This window comes from Protopterus annectens, chromosome 8.part1, assembly GCF_019279795.1.
Source record: "Protopterus annectens isolate FY-2018-M chromosome 8.part1, PAN1.0, whole genome shotgun sequence".
Lineage (NCBI taxonomy): Eukaryota > Metazoa > Chordata > Ceratodontiformes > Protopteridae > Protopterus > Protopterus annectens.
In genome coordinates this window covers 383991633-384008523 of record NC_056742.1, presented here as the reverse complement: position 1 = coordinate 384008523, position 16891 = coordinate 383991633, and the positions used below count along the sequence as shown (strand labels likewise).

General features: G+C 36.4%; 1 protein-coding gene across 1 annotated transcript in view; it reads right to left on the bottom strand.

Moving 5' to 3' along the window:
* Positions 1–16891, bottom strand: part of NETO2 (neuropilin and tolloid like 2) — a 1066336-nt gene that overhangs the window by 259989 nt on the left and 789456 nt on the right. The window contains exon 4 of the mRNA XM_044081955.1: positions 13565–13813. Coding sequence (XP_043937890.1) covers positions 13565–13813 — 249 coding nt within the window. The remainder of the gene's footprint in view (positions 1–13564; positions 13814–16891) is intronic.

Here is a 16891-nt window from a genome sequence, read left to right as displayed (position 1 = left end):
CTCATTTTTAAGTGAGATGATCCCTTTTGTGTTTTAGGTCTGAAGGATATTAGGAGATAAGGTAGTGTGCTGTTAGGTTTGTAGATTGAAGGATATGGGGCAATAGTTGCCCAAGCTGGAGTAAGGACTTGGATCTTTGAGATAAAATAGGGAGGCTGGTAGCAGGAGGTCTATAAGTGTGCTGCTGCCTGTGTGGATTTTGGTCTAGTGTGATCAGTGAGGGGTTGGGTTAACCTGAGGTAGACTGGTATGTCCAAAGTGACCTGTTTGCTGAGACCAAAGAGATTAATATTAAAATATCCGAGAATGATGAAGCCCTTTATGAATTTAATGGGTTGGAATGACTGATTTAGCAGACACTTAAATTTGGACGTATGAAAAGGTGGAGGATGTAGGCTACAATTACAGCAAATGTTATGATTATTGCACGTTTCATTGTATAATCCTCAATAAATAGTATCAGCTGAAGTCTGTCATCATCAAAAAAGAACAGCTTAGGAATTTTCAAGTGAGTCAGCATGAATCCCATTAGCAGTAACTGCCTTAACTGCATGGTGGTGACAACCATCTCCTGAAATGGACCTTTCATAAAGAAGAATTTCATTACTTTTGAGTTTATATTTTGAAAATTCAAATGCTTTATCACAGTGACTAATTAATTCTTACCTATTACACATTTTCTCAATGCGAGAAACAGTTGAGGCATGCAATAAATAATTGATAAGGAACTTTTTGTCTCTGATGTTGTATTTTCTAGGTGTAGTTTTCATATTTATTCAGGTGATTATTTGAAGTTTGCCCATTTTCTGAGGATACTCCAGGATGGGTTAAAGCCCCAATTCAAACAAAGATAAACATGCAGGTTTCACCAGAAATTATTTACAACAACTCAGATGTAAAAAGATAATTACAAGTTATACAGATAATAAACAGATACAAAGCCGTCACACACTGCCTTACAGGGTCCACAGGGGATATAAATGCAGTATAGTTAGTAATTACACTGATGGGAAATTTGTACACTTGTTTAAGAATGAGCAATGATGCTGTAAATAAACTTTGAAGGTATTGGGTGCACTTTAATTACCTAATTTGTGTTACATTAGACAAGCAATAAATGCATCATCAAATTACAGTACATGATTATGCAACATAAGGGCAGCAGAGATGCTTACTGAGAAGTCTGTGGGTTCAAAGTCAGTAATGGTATTCAGAAATTCATTGGACTGACAGAAAAGATTATGGGAAAATATAGAGTTGATCAGACAAAATATGTAGCTTATTAAATCAGGAATAATAGGGGGACGGATAAGGCAACTGATCACCTACTGTCAAAGACTATCTTTATATGCTTAGATATATAATGATTAGCATCCAGTCTTCTGCTAGGGACAAATTTATGCTATAATGCTAATGTACTGTCATCTAGTTTACATAAAACTTGATGTGTCATTCAAAGCAGCATGTTCAAAAAATGTACCATATTCCATGGTAACTGAATAAATGGTTGTAGCCTTATGCAACTTAAAAAACTTTGTTTGTACATCCCATTGACTGTTCAGAGATTCAGAGGCAAATAGTAGGCTATCAGTCTCCAGACCATTACAAGCCTAGACAACAACCAGAAATTAAAATCAAACTCCGGATCTTGTATCTGTGAGGTAAAGACCTTGGCCATTATGCTAACCTGCTAATCCTGTCCTGCTTAATTTCCCAACCGAGACGTAAGAATCACACCCTGTACCTTGTGTTTGTAAGGTAAACACTTTAACCATTATGACAACTCTTATGGAAAATCTCCATTCTCACTTCCAAACTGTATTGTCTGACAGGGATTAAAATGTTGCTGTGGCATCTTAGTAAGTTGTAAAATACGGTCCATTGAAATATAAAATTAAAAATATTGAGTGGTACAAAAGTTATTGTCATATTGGCTAAAACTGTCACATCAGTTTCCTGGCATAATATAAGTGCTGTTTGAACAGAAGTCTTGATATAAGTTACCATTGACAATGCACAGAGTTCGGCGTATTTCAGAGCTTAACTTTTATAATTAAAGAGGTGGAAAGTTGAACTTGTGCTTAGAACCCACTTTGAGATTGGGTGATCTGATATTGGCAATTTCCCTGAGTACAGCCAGTACCCCAGACTTTTATGACATGTTAGCATGAAATGGTTATGTTTCAAATATCACAACTGTCACTATAACCCACAAGAATTGATAAAGATGTAGGAACTGTCTGTCTTACTAGGATATTCCAGGTGAAATTCAAAAAATTGCCAGAATTCTACATGCACACTGTTTGAAATCATAACTTGAAATATTCACAAAATGTGCATTGTTGTCTGACATTAGTATTTATCAAATTTTGAGCCTGAAGTTAAGTTTAGGATTTGTGGTCAACTTAAAATGGAATTCATACTGACTAGAGATAATTTGGCAAAAACAAAAGGGGAAATTTGCTTGTTCTTTTTCCATTTAGTAGCATGGGATATCTTACACCCCTCAGGCAGATGAGACCTTGGTTAATCATCCAAAGGACAGTACCACAAGAGTGCAGTATCTCCCCCTCACCCCAGTGCAGTACTGGAAAATTAATCTAAGCAGCTGGTCTGGGGTGGAAACTCACAACCTTCTACTGTCCACAGTTTGTAAAGTGAGTGTGATAACCTTTTGAGTCACTATCAGTGCAAAACTCCCCTATTCTCAACATTCTATGATAAACTAAAAATTTCCAAAATGTATGTCTGCACCCTTATTCAGTACAAAAAAAGACATTGTCTAGCATATTACCTGTGCTGTGGATATCTGAGGTCTCTGAATAGCATATTACCTGTGCTGTGGATATCTGAGTTCTCTGAAAATCACAAATATTGTTAGCTTTTACGCTGTAGGAAAGGGGAGAATACCCCAGTGATTTCCTAACTACTCAGCCCAGTGCTGCTGTACTGCCTGTGCATACACCATGCTTTAACTTGACTTTATTTATTTAACATTTGTTGACCAGGAAAGTCTGACTAGGACATTGCCTATTTTCAGTGGAGGCCTGAGGAGAAACACTCCAGACTTATGTCTTTGGATTGTAGGAGGAAACCGGTGTACCCTAAGGAAACCCACGCAAACACAAAGAGAACATGCAAAGTCCCCACAGAAGGCATCCCAGTCGAGAATCAAACCAGAGAACCTCTTGCTGTAAGGTGACAATGTTAACCGCTGCACCACTGCACCTCCCATAAATTTACTTACTTAGAAAATACAGCTAGGGAATAACTATGTTGTTCTCCCTTTCCATGTTTTGTAATAGTACACTGAACTGTTTGTAGGAACATAGATTAAGACTGGCCACAGGTACTGTTAATGGCTATTATCTTAATGTAATGCTGTGGAGGAAGAGACATGGCTAGGGTAAGAGCAGTAATATTAGAGTCTGCATTAACACATACAGAGTACAGCAACAGTGACAGAAGGCCTGATCACATGAAGATTATTTTAGTTTAGAGTCATATCACATGAAGATTATTTTAGTTTAGAGTCATATCACATGAAGATTATTTTAGTTTAGAGTCATATCGCATGAAGATTATTTTAGTTTAGAGTCATGACGTAAATGAAGATGAGAATGGAGCAAAGCTCAGGAAGTCCTCATTGCTTGATTGTTTATGTCACCCTGAGAGCATTAAATAATCTTTTTAGAATCAGAAGCTCATAAAGTTTCATATCGCATGGATTCATCTTGCTTTTGCCATAGTTGCACTATAGAAAACATAGCTTTAATCTTTTAGTTTCAAAGGTAATGCTAAACTGCAAAAAAAATCATGGTGGAATTGAAAAAATAATAAAACAAGCTATATAAATAGCATATCCATGAATCATTCTGACAGAGTATGTTAAGGGAGAGCATGTCAGAGATGTTCACTGTAGTGCAAAAAATGATATTTTTTGAAAAACGAGGAAAGGAGAGGGGACACCTTAGACAATAAGCAATTTCAACATTATGTACGTGTGAGAATGACCCTAGGTACAAGCCTTGCTTTTTTTGTTTTGTAAGGACTGGAAGGAGAGATTCTAGAAATAAACACTGCATTATTTTAAGGGTTGGAAGATAGGAGAGCCATAGACAACAAATTGTGTTTGTAACTATATATGAAGACATAAAAATGATATCTACATTACACAAAAGAGGACAGAGGATATTCAGGTACACTTGAGCAGTGTTACACAGGTCAGGAAGGAGCTACATGCAATACTATAAGAGTCTTGTTACTCACCCCACACCTTACCTTAGAAAAACTTTCACTAACACTATCACTAAACAAGACAGGGTCAGACACACGCACACCACATGCACCAACAGAGTACTAAATCTATCCTCTGACCTAACACTAACCCCAAAACACTAGCACAACCCTAAATTTGTCCTCTTAACTAACTCTTGCTTTAACCCTAACCTGCATACAGTCACAAACACACACACACACACACACACACACACACACACACACACACACACACACACACACACACACTGCAATCCACTGATGCCAAAATTTTTGGTATATCTGAAAGTTTCATTGTTGAGAAAGCGAACCCCACTTACATTCTGCAAACAATAGTGGGGAAAAGGTAAATTTGCAGGCCCCACTGTATAGTAATATTGCACACAAAGTAACAGGCAGGCTGAAAAGCAAGTACAAGAAGTGTTCACTCTTTTCAGCATTTGCTCTTACAAACTGCAACCTAAGCAAGAAGAGCTGGCATCAGCCACTTGACCAGTGCCCCTCCCCCCAGCAAGCTCTCCCAGTGATCAGACCTGCTGCAATGTATCAGGATCTCCCGTGCCACACTCAGTGTTCCATTCCCATCACCACACAGTCAGCTGCTGATATATATATATACATTTTGGTGTTATGTACAGAATGCATAACATTTCACCAGTGGTTAACTGCATACTTATTCAGTTAATTGTACATTTGTTTTGAGCTGTTTGAGTTACCCCCTCCTCTAGATGGTTTGAAACAATGGGTTAAGGATTTGTTCTACATTGTTAATCCAGTAATCATTTCATTAAAGAATCTTGAAGCAGCAACATATATACATTGAGCAAAAGAGGCAGATAATGTACACCAGGCACTATTCACTGTGACCCACCCATGAAATACAAACAAATGTCATAAAATTGTATTTACCATTGTGTGTGTATGTGGCTCAGTGGCTGAAAAGCATCCCCAAAAGAATTGTCATTTGCTTAGTTAAAAATCAACTTTAAAAATGACTTATTGGCTTAGTTATAATAAGAGTCAGACAATAATTGCAGCTTCACACTCCAGGGTACATTTTTTAATGGAATAACCTTGGGGGCTGAGTTGTTTGCTATAGTCAGCCATTGTCCTTGCACACGTGGTCCTCAATTTCCGGTTATGTCAGGTAACTAAAAAGGACCATCATTCTACATTTTCTTTTGATACCTCACCGTTACAAGTTTACATAGAATTTACATTAGTACTGACTCTGTGCTGAACTGTCTCTTAGGTTACAAATTACTGCAGAGCTCACAAACAGAGACAAAATCTTAGAGATGCTCTACTGTTGACCTGTGTATTATGCTGCCTAAGAAGGGAATGCTAAAGACAAGTATTCATTTAGAATACTGCGGTTCTAAGATGCTTCTTCATTAGTAGGAACAGAGATACAATTTCCTTCAAGCATGAATACAGAGGCCATTACTTAAGGAAATTCAGATTAGACTCATAGCTTTCAGGTACTCTTACAAGGAGGCTCATTAACCTGGGATTCTAAATATAGTTCTGTTGTAGTCCTTAGGATTGCCAAGGAAATAAATTATCACTGATGCAATATTATCACAGTTGCTGCACTTCTAGAAAATATGCAAAAATGCCAGTTTTTCAAACTGATGTCTTTCAAGGTAATCAAACTTGTTGGAAAGCTATAACATTCAAACAAGAACAGCTTAAAAGCAAAGGTGCAGGAAAAAATAAAAATATTATTGCATAATTAAAAGGAATTAGACAGGCTTTTCCAGAAATAGGTACCAATGTACCCATTGCAAAAGTATTCTGACTTACTCTTGCACTATTTATTAATGTTTGTTACTCTTTGCTAAACCTTATACTGCATATACCACAAAAGTAAAGAAACAATAGCCATTGTATCTTATGACGTACATAATGCTTAATGTGTGTGTGTGTGTTTTTTAATAACTCACTAATTAACACTGTTTTGCTTTGATTTGTAATTCTATGTCTGATATATTTGTGGACTGCAGCAGACATGGAGAGTATTATACAGGAATCTCTTGTTTTATTTCTATTTAAAATTATTATGCCTTACTAATATGAGTTTAATCATTGGTAAAGCTATGTTTTGTATGTTTGCGGAGTACAGAAGCCATGGGAAGTATCACACTGAAACCAACAAAGTGGTAAAAAGATCCACAGCCAATGTACTGAAAGACAAGACAAATATCTAAGAACCAAAGGATCTCCTCTGCTTGTCTTCACGAGAAGATGTGTTTTATTCCAAAAACAGCTGAGCACTTTTATCCCACAATGTAGGTATATTTATGATACAACAAATGCCTCAGTTAAACACTGTCGGAGGACAATTCCTTACCCTGGTAGATACATCTGCAAGACTAGAGTGGTAGTATACAATGCACAATGTCTATCCTGCAATGCATACTATGTTGGGAAAACAACCATAAAAGGATTTATGAGCAAGCTGCAGATATTAAGAAGGAGAATGTTATTAGGGCACAATTTAAGCATTCCCTTATTTGCCCAAACTACAAGATATTTGTGATTTTTGTTAATAGCAAACTGAATATCTCTGAAAGTTGTGACAACTCTTACTTAACACCACAACGTTATCAATAACAATGTTCCCATATCACCAGTCTTGAAACCAAAATCTCTGGAATATTAACTTTTGATAAGTGTATCTGTATACAATGGTATACACAATATCATTTAAGTGGTTTTTCACTTTACATTTTTGTACATGCTAATTTTACTTGCTGATTTTGATTGGCTATTGCTCATCACATGATTTAGTCTTAGTTTTAAAGTGAGGTTGAGAATATTATTAACAGTTTTAATAAGTTCCATTTGTTGCTATGGGATGAAAGCGCTCAACTGTTTTTGGAATAAAATTTATTTTCTGTTGAAGGCAAATGGAGGTCCTTTGTTTCGTAAATATTATACTCGACTGGGGTTTGAATACAGAGATGAAATCGGCAAGAAAAGGAAAACAGTATTGCTGGAACAAAATTCATCCTCAAGTCTTGATGAGTACGTCATGTGGTGGGCCCTGTTTTTACAAAATCTCACCCAGACAACACTGATATATTATCTGCACAAGTCCCATTATAAAAATGTGCCCAATCCTGGTGTATGCACTGGTGCCAGAACTGAAAAAAAATGCAGTATAGAATCCTCAGGACATGGAAACAGGTTTAGGGGAAGATGCCAGTCTGTTGTTGAACGAAGTAGCAATCCACAAAAAACACAAAAAGTGACAGGCCGAAATAGAGTCATAAGGATGACAAAGCGGACCACTGAGGATAAGATTGAAATTATGTATTGTTACTGTGATACAAGAAGCCCGACATTTCCAGATAGAAGGTATTTAGAAAGATTAACAGAGGAAATAAAGGAAAGAAAAACACTTGCAGAAAAAAAAACTGTCAAATGCTTCAAAGAGAAATTTGTATTCATTAATACAATAGATTTATGATAAACATTGCATAGACAAAGGAAGTTTGGGCTGCCTGGTAAAAGAAGCAATAGAGGATGTGCAAAAATATAAAAAACATAATCCAGAGATTTTTGAAAGCTATAAAGAAGAAACATAGACATAGGAAAGAAAAGAGAACTGGTATGGTGCAATATTTATGCAAAGGGGAAAGCAAAGTTAATCAATAGAAAAAAAACAGCTCCAAAGATATCTGAAGAGAAATACAGGCAAAGGCACTTGGATATGAAACATTTCACAATACAAAAAATAAGAAAACAAAGGGGGAATGTAGAAAACAGGATTAGGAAGGAAGAAGTTAAACAAATATAAATTAAAGTTGTGAATTATCTGCAATATGGTACGATTTAGTGTGGAGAATCTAACTTAGGCAATGTCACAGCATGATGGAATTACAGGTCCTCATATTAAGGAGCAGCAGGTGGGCATCTGAAGAAGATTTACAATGTGATGATGCTCTGAAGTCTATTGTGGTGGATGTGTATGAAATTCTAGTTGAAGTTGCACAGCAAGGGATGGAGCAGGGAACAGTTGTAGCTCCGATGCAGTAATGTTATGAAGTGATGGGTCAAAAGGTTCCCATATGAAGGCGCAACTTATGAAGCAGGGCGCATCTAAAGAGGATATGTCACAGGAAGATTTTGTGGAATTTTCTGTAGATTATTCACAGGGAACAGAGAACAAAGAAGACACTCTCACTGCAGAAGAAAATGATTTAAGGGTTGACCTGCTTGATGTAATAGAGATGGATAGACCTATAAAAATAGGTATAATAGATTAACGAAGATAAGTATGACTCCAAATGTTAGAAGATGAACACAGTAATCAGGGCTATTAAAACAAATTCACAAGATATAACAGAAAAAAAGGGTCTATATAATTTAATCGAAGCCCCAATTCGCCAAACACCTATTCATCAAACTTAAAGCATGGAATACCATTTCAGCGAATAATTACACCACAGAAAAAATTTCTCAGAGAAAAAACTACTTGGCCACCAGAGCGATCGTAACACAGATTACATTATTTTAAACTTACCAAGGTGGGGCCATCACCCCCCCCCCATTTATATATTCCAAATCCTTCACTGAAATGGTATTCAATGCTTTATGCTCGATGAATAGACGTTTGGTGAATTGGAGCTTCGATGAAAAGATAATCACCCTAGAAAAAATAGAATATATTACTGTGCAGCTAAATCAGTAATGGATAAAGTGTTACTACAAAAACATGGAATAACAAAGGAAAGGAAAAGAGCAAGTGAAACACCACCACGGAGCCACGGAATATAGAAACGTATAAAGCAATTCAGACGAGAAGTATCACTGTTAGTAGAATATAGAAAAGGGAACAAATCATCAGAAATACTTAGAAAGCTAGACATGATCAAAGCAATACACAGTATCAAAATTGATCAAGATTCATCATATACTATTAGCAATAATAAACTAAAAATATCATCACAGGCAGAAATCTTAGAAGGTATGCTGATAAATAAAAATGAAAAGTATAACATAAGCAATTTGTGGATAACTCAAAAACGATTTTAAAAAGAATTGGGAAACTGATCAAGAGGAATAGAAACACCACCCAGAAAGAAGAAATATGTACAGTTGGGCAGGGAAACAAGAAAATGTTTCATCCTCATCAAATGATATATGAAAATAGGTGTGTATACCAAGATTATACATTCCTCTTTTAGAAGGAAATTGATTATATGTATAGATTTACAATTGAGAGACTGCATACATATCTACTGACCTCATCAGAGCCAAACATAATGAAAGCTTCAAAACGTGAGGAAAAAAGTCTAAGATAATATCCTTGCTTAGCTTAGCAAAAGCATTTCAGTGTGAAGTGGGAATGGAAATCAAACCAGAAGAAGACAAAAATCAGACAGCAACTGAATGTGCTAAAAAAGAAAAGCTAGAATATAAAGGAAAGGATCAGATGAGGAGGAAAGAAAACTGGACAATTTATGAATACATTGGCAAGTACAGAGATCTCCTGGAACAACCTCATGTTGACCAACATTTGACACAGGAATGGTTAAGGAGAGTTGAACTGAAACCAAAAGATGAAAGGCTAATAGTGGTGGCCAGGATAGTGGACTATGTCCACACTGATTTACAAACTTACAAAGTCCATTGAACATGTGGAAGAAAGAGAGACAAATGCAAACTCTGTAAAAAAAGAACTGGAAACAGTCACACATCACATTGCTAGGTGTGATACACTCCTGTCAGAGGGCTTAGTTATTTAGGAAAAAAAACAATTATGACAATAGAAAATAATGTGTAACAAAAGAAAGTCATATGGAACAAAGCATCATTTGTTGCTAAATAAAGCTATAATAAACAAATGAAAAAAAAGGAGAAAGCATGACATGGACAGAGTACAAAAAAGCACTTGCCAGCATTCCACATTCACGGATAAAGGAATGCTTACTGATGTATAAGATACACCGTACATTTTTTTACAAGAAACATCTTTATTAAATTATCATGTGTAACACAGACAATCTTACATTCATATCAATGATAATAAATCATAGCGGCACAGTCTCAGTTGCAAACATTATACCTTACAAAGTGTGCCAACACAACTGCAGCTACAGACATAATGCATCACTTTTAATATGGCCAGTCATTGTCAGTCAGCCATTGAATAGTTCATTCAGATCCGGCTTTCTTTTAAAAATTGTTTCTCCTCTGCATGTAGTGATCCCAAATTTCCCACTTTTTTCCTGTGTAATTTACTCCTGTCCTTTTCTAAAGATCCCAGTTCCAGTTGCTTTATCTCTGTTACTATCTTTGTTACTTCTAGTAAAGTTGGTTTAGACTTTGATTTCCATTTTCTAGTTATTGCTTTTTTCAGCAGCCATCATAATTAGACTCAGCAAGGCCTTATTATGTTTGAGCAATTCCAAGTCTGTATCATAGCTCAAAAAAAAATCATTTCCCTAGTCACTCCAATTTTCTCACCCCGCATCTCTGACAGAGCAGTCTGCAGGGAATCTTTAAAGTCAGCCAACTCATTACACTTCCAGAAAATATGTTCCCAGTTACCTCTTTCCTCCCCATCACACCTCCAACATTTGCTGTCTACCTGAGGAAAGATTCTTTGGAGCCTGCTTCGGGTATAAAAATATCTATGTACACCATACCTCTCAACCTCTTAGCGCAAGAAATCTGGACAAAGCCATAAAGAATGGGGGGGACAAATGCCCAAAAATAGGGACAGTTTTTAAATATTGCTTTTACAGACTTAGAAATTAGATAGAATAACAGGTTTTTCATAAGCATGAATTTTATGAAGGGTAGGAAGTCTGAAAATCAAATGTCTGTCAATATTTTCTGACTTTAATCTTCAATGATTTGCTATAAAACCACAGTTGTATGAAAAAAATGGACCAAAAATATGATGCAAAAATCTGGACATTCTGCAAAAATCTGGACAGTTGAGAGGTATGATGTACACACTTCCAGGCAAAGATCCTAAATCTTCTATTTTAAGATACACCCTATATTGATCAATTACATTATAGTGACCATGAACCAGTCGCAAATCTAACAGCTGAGCCATGACAAAGGACAAATTATTATTCCAGGCATAAAAATTCAAAGGGGGATATTCCAGGGTGACTCTGTCACTGCTGCTATTCTGTCTTGCCCTTAACCCATTAAGCTATTTACATAACAAATTAGGCTATGGTTACAATTTGGCTCCCAGAAACCAATCTTGTTTAATGACATCTTCTCTACTTTTTTGTGGATGACGTAAAACTATGTAGTTCATCAAATAAGGAGATGACAGATGGTTACAATTTTCTTAGATGATATAAGAATGTCATTTGGTCTTGATAAGTATGCAAAAGTAGCACTTAAAACAGGAAAGGCACAGTAATGTGGCAAGACTGTTGCACTGACAATTTGCAATCACTACAATATAAAGTAGCTGAGAAGCATTAGAAACATGAGCCACAAAGCATTGCAGAGAATGATGAAGTTAATATCACATGGGATCACCCATTACCAGCAGTACAAAAAATAGATGTGAGCAAACCAGATATAGTAGTCCACGAAAAAATGATAAAAGTAGCATTGATCACTGAAATTGCTATACCCAATGATTACAGTGTCTTAATGTACAGAGAAACACAAAGTCATATAATAGTAGGCAGAAAGGAGCGGAATGTGGAAGAAAGTTTCCCAGACAGTTCCAATAGTAGTAGGAGCAATGGATCTCATAAAAAATATTATTTACAGTCCTGCTTAGACATGCTACCGATAAATGTGAACCCAGATGAACTATAGACGGAGGCAATTCTGGGCACATTGTAGGTGCTGAGAAGAGCACTCTTGGTAAACATCAAAGACTGAAACAATACTAATTTAATGAGCTTTAATTGTACCCTGACTTAGGAATGGGGTCCATTCCCAACATGGTATTAGAAACCCAAAATACTTGAAATAATTAGAGACTGTTGTTTTATTTCCATGGCCGTTTGCATTATTTGAATACAAAGGTAGATCACAGACACAGATACATATTATCCACACAAACAAGCTGATAGAAAGGTTTCTAAGCACCCCAAAGTATGTGATGTCTATCTAATCACAGTTCTGTAACTCATAGTGAGACTGATAAAATGATATCATTGCACATCAGATCAAAGGTTAAAATGTTGTTCTGGGATTACATTGTGAGTGACTGGATCTATGTGAGGTCACTGACTGCGTTTTATCAACAACAACCTAGCCCTGAGATTATCCCTTACAAAATAATGCATTAGTGACTCTTAGCTGTAGGTAAGTTGATATGTATTTTTTAAAATAATTCTTTAAACAGGCAAGTGACATCCCTTATGAATCCCTTTCAGCCACAAACTTGTCAAAAAATGTAAAGTCAATAAATATGGACATTTTGGAGCATCCAATCAATCAACAAGTTTTGGGATTTGAGGAAAATTAAATTATTCAGAACAAAGTCTAGCATTGCCAGGTAGAAGTATGATATAATACTTCAACAATCAGAAGTCAAGGAATCAACCTACTTTAAATGCAAAAATCAGTCTAAATGAAAATGTCTAACTTAAAATTAGCAAAATTATATTACAAAGTCTAATAAATATTAAAGGAAAACAAAATGTGATTGGCTTCATATGTTATTAGAGCAGTATTCACAATATGTTTTTACGGTCATTCAAATGACTGCGGACACACACACACGCACACACGCGTGCACACACACACACACACACACACACACCACTATTTCCTAAGTAGATTTGCAAGTACTCAGTAGTAACTGCACCAGGGGCTGCAGCAACACACATTTGATCAAGAAAGAAATAAAATGCCATTTTGTATTAACAAAAGCTATTAAACTACCGTAAGATGAACTGTGTATTGAAACAGAGGTCTGGCAATCTCATACCCAGACAGCCTGTAGTGACACCCTGTGGCCTGGATGAAGCACCAGCACCCTTCAAAGCGATAGTCTGGTTTTGCATTGTCTTGTTCGCTACTTATGATCAAACAGCAGCATAGGTCTTGCTGATACTATCAGTAAAGCAATTATTCTTATATTTTATAAACAGTTACACATTTTGAAAAGAACTCATTTCATATCTTTAAATCTTTTAAATAAAATACAAAAATGGCACATCTAAAGGTATCCTCCGATCCACAACTATCCCTTGTAGTACAATGGGATGCATTTTGATTTTGTTGAACTGATTACCAAGATTTTATCATGCTTTAGTATTTCATATAATGTATCTTTCAATACCTGGTATGAAAGAGTATTTGGCTCGAAATCCAATCCCTTCTAGTTCTTCATCAGAGAAAAACTTGATCCACATAAATCTTCCTGTTGAACGAATTGTTGCTGGCTTTTTTGGACCACAGTAACGGTCAGTTAAAGGTGAAAATCCAAATGGTCCATCTCGAATCTCCAAGTGATCAAACCGACATTCAAATGAAGGTTCTACATAATATGGATCATCAAATGACAATTCAATTCTTTGGCGGGGGGCAGCTAAAAACAAAGGCAACAATTAAAGTTTGAAAAATTCTGAACTACGTGTCGAATTAATACAAAATCATCCACATATACATTTATTTCATTCATAGGAACACACATGTTTATATATGTGGGCATGTATGTGTGTGGGCCTGTGTATAATAGATATATATATATATATATATATATATATATATATATATATATATATATATATATATATTTGCATCTGTGTGTGTGTGTGTGTTGTATGTGTGTATACAGACATACATACACATACATCACACACGCACACACACATACAATCTTCGTCTTCTTCTTTCGGCTTTTCCCGGTTAGGGGTCGCCACAGCGGATCACCTTGTCCGCACATTGATTGGCAGTGGAGATTTACAGTGTCGAGTTGCCAGCCCGGCGCCCAACCTTCCACAGAAGGCACACTCACACGCACATCTAGGGCCAATTTAGAGTGTTCAATCCACCTGAAGCATGTCTTTGGGATGTGGGAGGAAACCGGAGCACCCGGAGGAAACCCACGCGACCACAGGGAGGACATGCAGACTCCGCACAGAAGGCACCCCAGCCGAGGATCGAACCGGAGAACCTCTTGCTGTGAGGCGGCAATGCTAACCACTGCACCACCGTGGCCGCCCTGCATACACACATACACACACATACAATATATATATATATATATATATATATATATATATATATATATATATATATATATATATATATACATATATCTTTGTATATACAAACACACCCATATGCAACTTGGGCATTAACTACAGATCTTATTAGTGGTGTTACTCTAATTATAGATGAAAAACACTGAAGTAGCTGTTACTGAATTGACAGAAACTATTGCTATGTATGGTATTCCAGGCAGAAATTCTAAATCTTCCAGACTTTGCTGTGTATTTGGGAGCCATACATATGTCCTCCTATTGTTTCTTTTGTGAGTTGCATATCTAATCTTCTTCTCAATCTTTTCTGACCTCTTCTGATTGATTCTCAAGTCTTCTCATGCAATATTTTATATGCCCTACTAATTATCCTTTTTTTAACAGCAGCTTCTGTTCTAGATTCAATTAACAACTCAGCCAGTGCAGGTCTTTCATTTAGGATCTCCCTATCCCCTTCTCTTTGTCTATACTCCTGATATCAACCCCTGATAGGGAAGGCAATCACTAGATGCAGTCCACACGTCTTCTTGGCCTTTTGCCATTCTATCACCTTTCTCTCTCTAATTATTTGTTTCCAATTCCTTGGTTCCTTTGCCAGAGTCTTCCAGTAAATTCCAACCCCCTCTTTCCTATTCCCTGTACCCCTAATTGCAGTAATCCCTATCAGCAGAATCTCCTTTCTCCATTCCCATATTGGCTTAGTTCTTAGTATGCTCTCTGCCACTTTATGATATACTATGTATGACTGTTGTTATTTTTCTTAAGAATCTGCATCCAAAATCCCATTCATTCCTTATTTCTTAAATTACCTACCTCGCTTTATCATCATCCTTCCCCACTCTGAATTGTAGCTGTCTGCTTGTGATATGTATAAGGGGCTTAACAGCGTAGCTCTAAAATAGTCCTTCAAACCTGGTAATTCTAAAGCTCCGTGTTCCGTTGGGATAATCGGCTTATCTTACTTGAGTCTTGTCCTCTTCCTTTCACGAATACAATTCTTCAGCTCTTTATTAATTACTGTCCACAACTTCTGCTTCGCTTGGTAAAATATGCCTGACCTGTGTATAAAACTAAAGGGCTAAAAACATGTTTACTGCTTGTATCTTGCTATCCATATCCATAAGCAAGAGCTTCCATTTGTACAATGTTTGTATTATCTTTTGTTTAGTTTCTTACCACATGTCCTTAGATACTGTAACAGAATCCATTTTTCATCCATACTCCTAAATGCTTTATTTTATTCTGTCCTCATAAAATAAGGGTATTGCTGGACCAATTCTTGTGTCGGTGCATAGTTTATAGCCATGGCCTTTGTTTTATCTTCATTAATATTATAACCTGAAAAAAAACTGGATTTATCTCACAATGTTCCACAACACTGAGATGTCCTTTTCTGGCTCTAACAGGTACAAAATAGTATCATCTGCAAATAAAGACAGCTTTTCCTGAACACCATTCCAGTTATATCCTTGAATTACTGAGTCCCCTTTTTCTTTGCCAATGGTTCCAAATAAAACACAAATAACAAAGGGGGAGGAAGATACCCCTGCCTGGTTTCTATATTCAGACAACTTATCAGAGACGAACCCGCCCCCTTTGATTGTTGCCTCGGATTCCTCATGCTTCTTTATTAACTTTATTAATGTATCAGGAAATGCAAATGCTGCGATTGCCCTACTCATAAAATCCCATCTTACTCTGTTAAATGCTTTCTCTGCAACAAGACCCACCAATAACAATGATATTTGCTTACATTTTGCTTCTTTCTGGATAATCACTGTTCTATTAATGTTGTCAAATGTTTGCCTCCCCTGCACATCCATATCTATTTTGGCATCACCTTCACCATTCTTTTAACCATTATAGACATAAACACTTCATAATAATGCTTTCAAATTGAAATGGGCCTATATGAAGCTGGATCAGATGAGTCTTTACTGTCTTTAGGTGGTACACCCACAAAAGCTTTTTTTCCAGGATGTTGGTGCCTCCCCTCCTTTTAAAATACTTTTAGACAAAACCTTCCAGATCATTTTCACTTTCTTCCCTCCTAACTTCCAAACTTCCACCAGAATACCTTCTTTTCTTGGAGACTTTCCTGTAAATTAGTTATACATCACCATTTTTACCTCGTCTTCTCTTATCTTAACTGTTAGCAAGTGAGCCTTATCTGCCTATAATGTTGGCATATTTAAATCTTTCTTAAATATTTCTGCTTGTGCTTTTTCTTGATTTCCCCTCTTCTCTGCTTTATACAATTTTTCAAAAGATTTCTGAAATATCTCTAATATCGCTACAGGATCTCTGGTTATTTTTCTTATTATACGTTCCCTAAGTTTGGCAACAGCCCTTTCTACTTTCTGTTGCCTAAGTCATTTTGCCAAATGTTTTTGTGCTCTAGA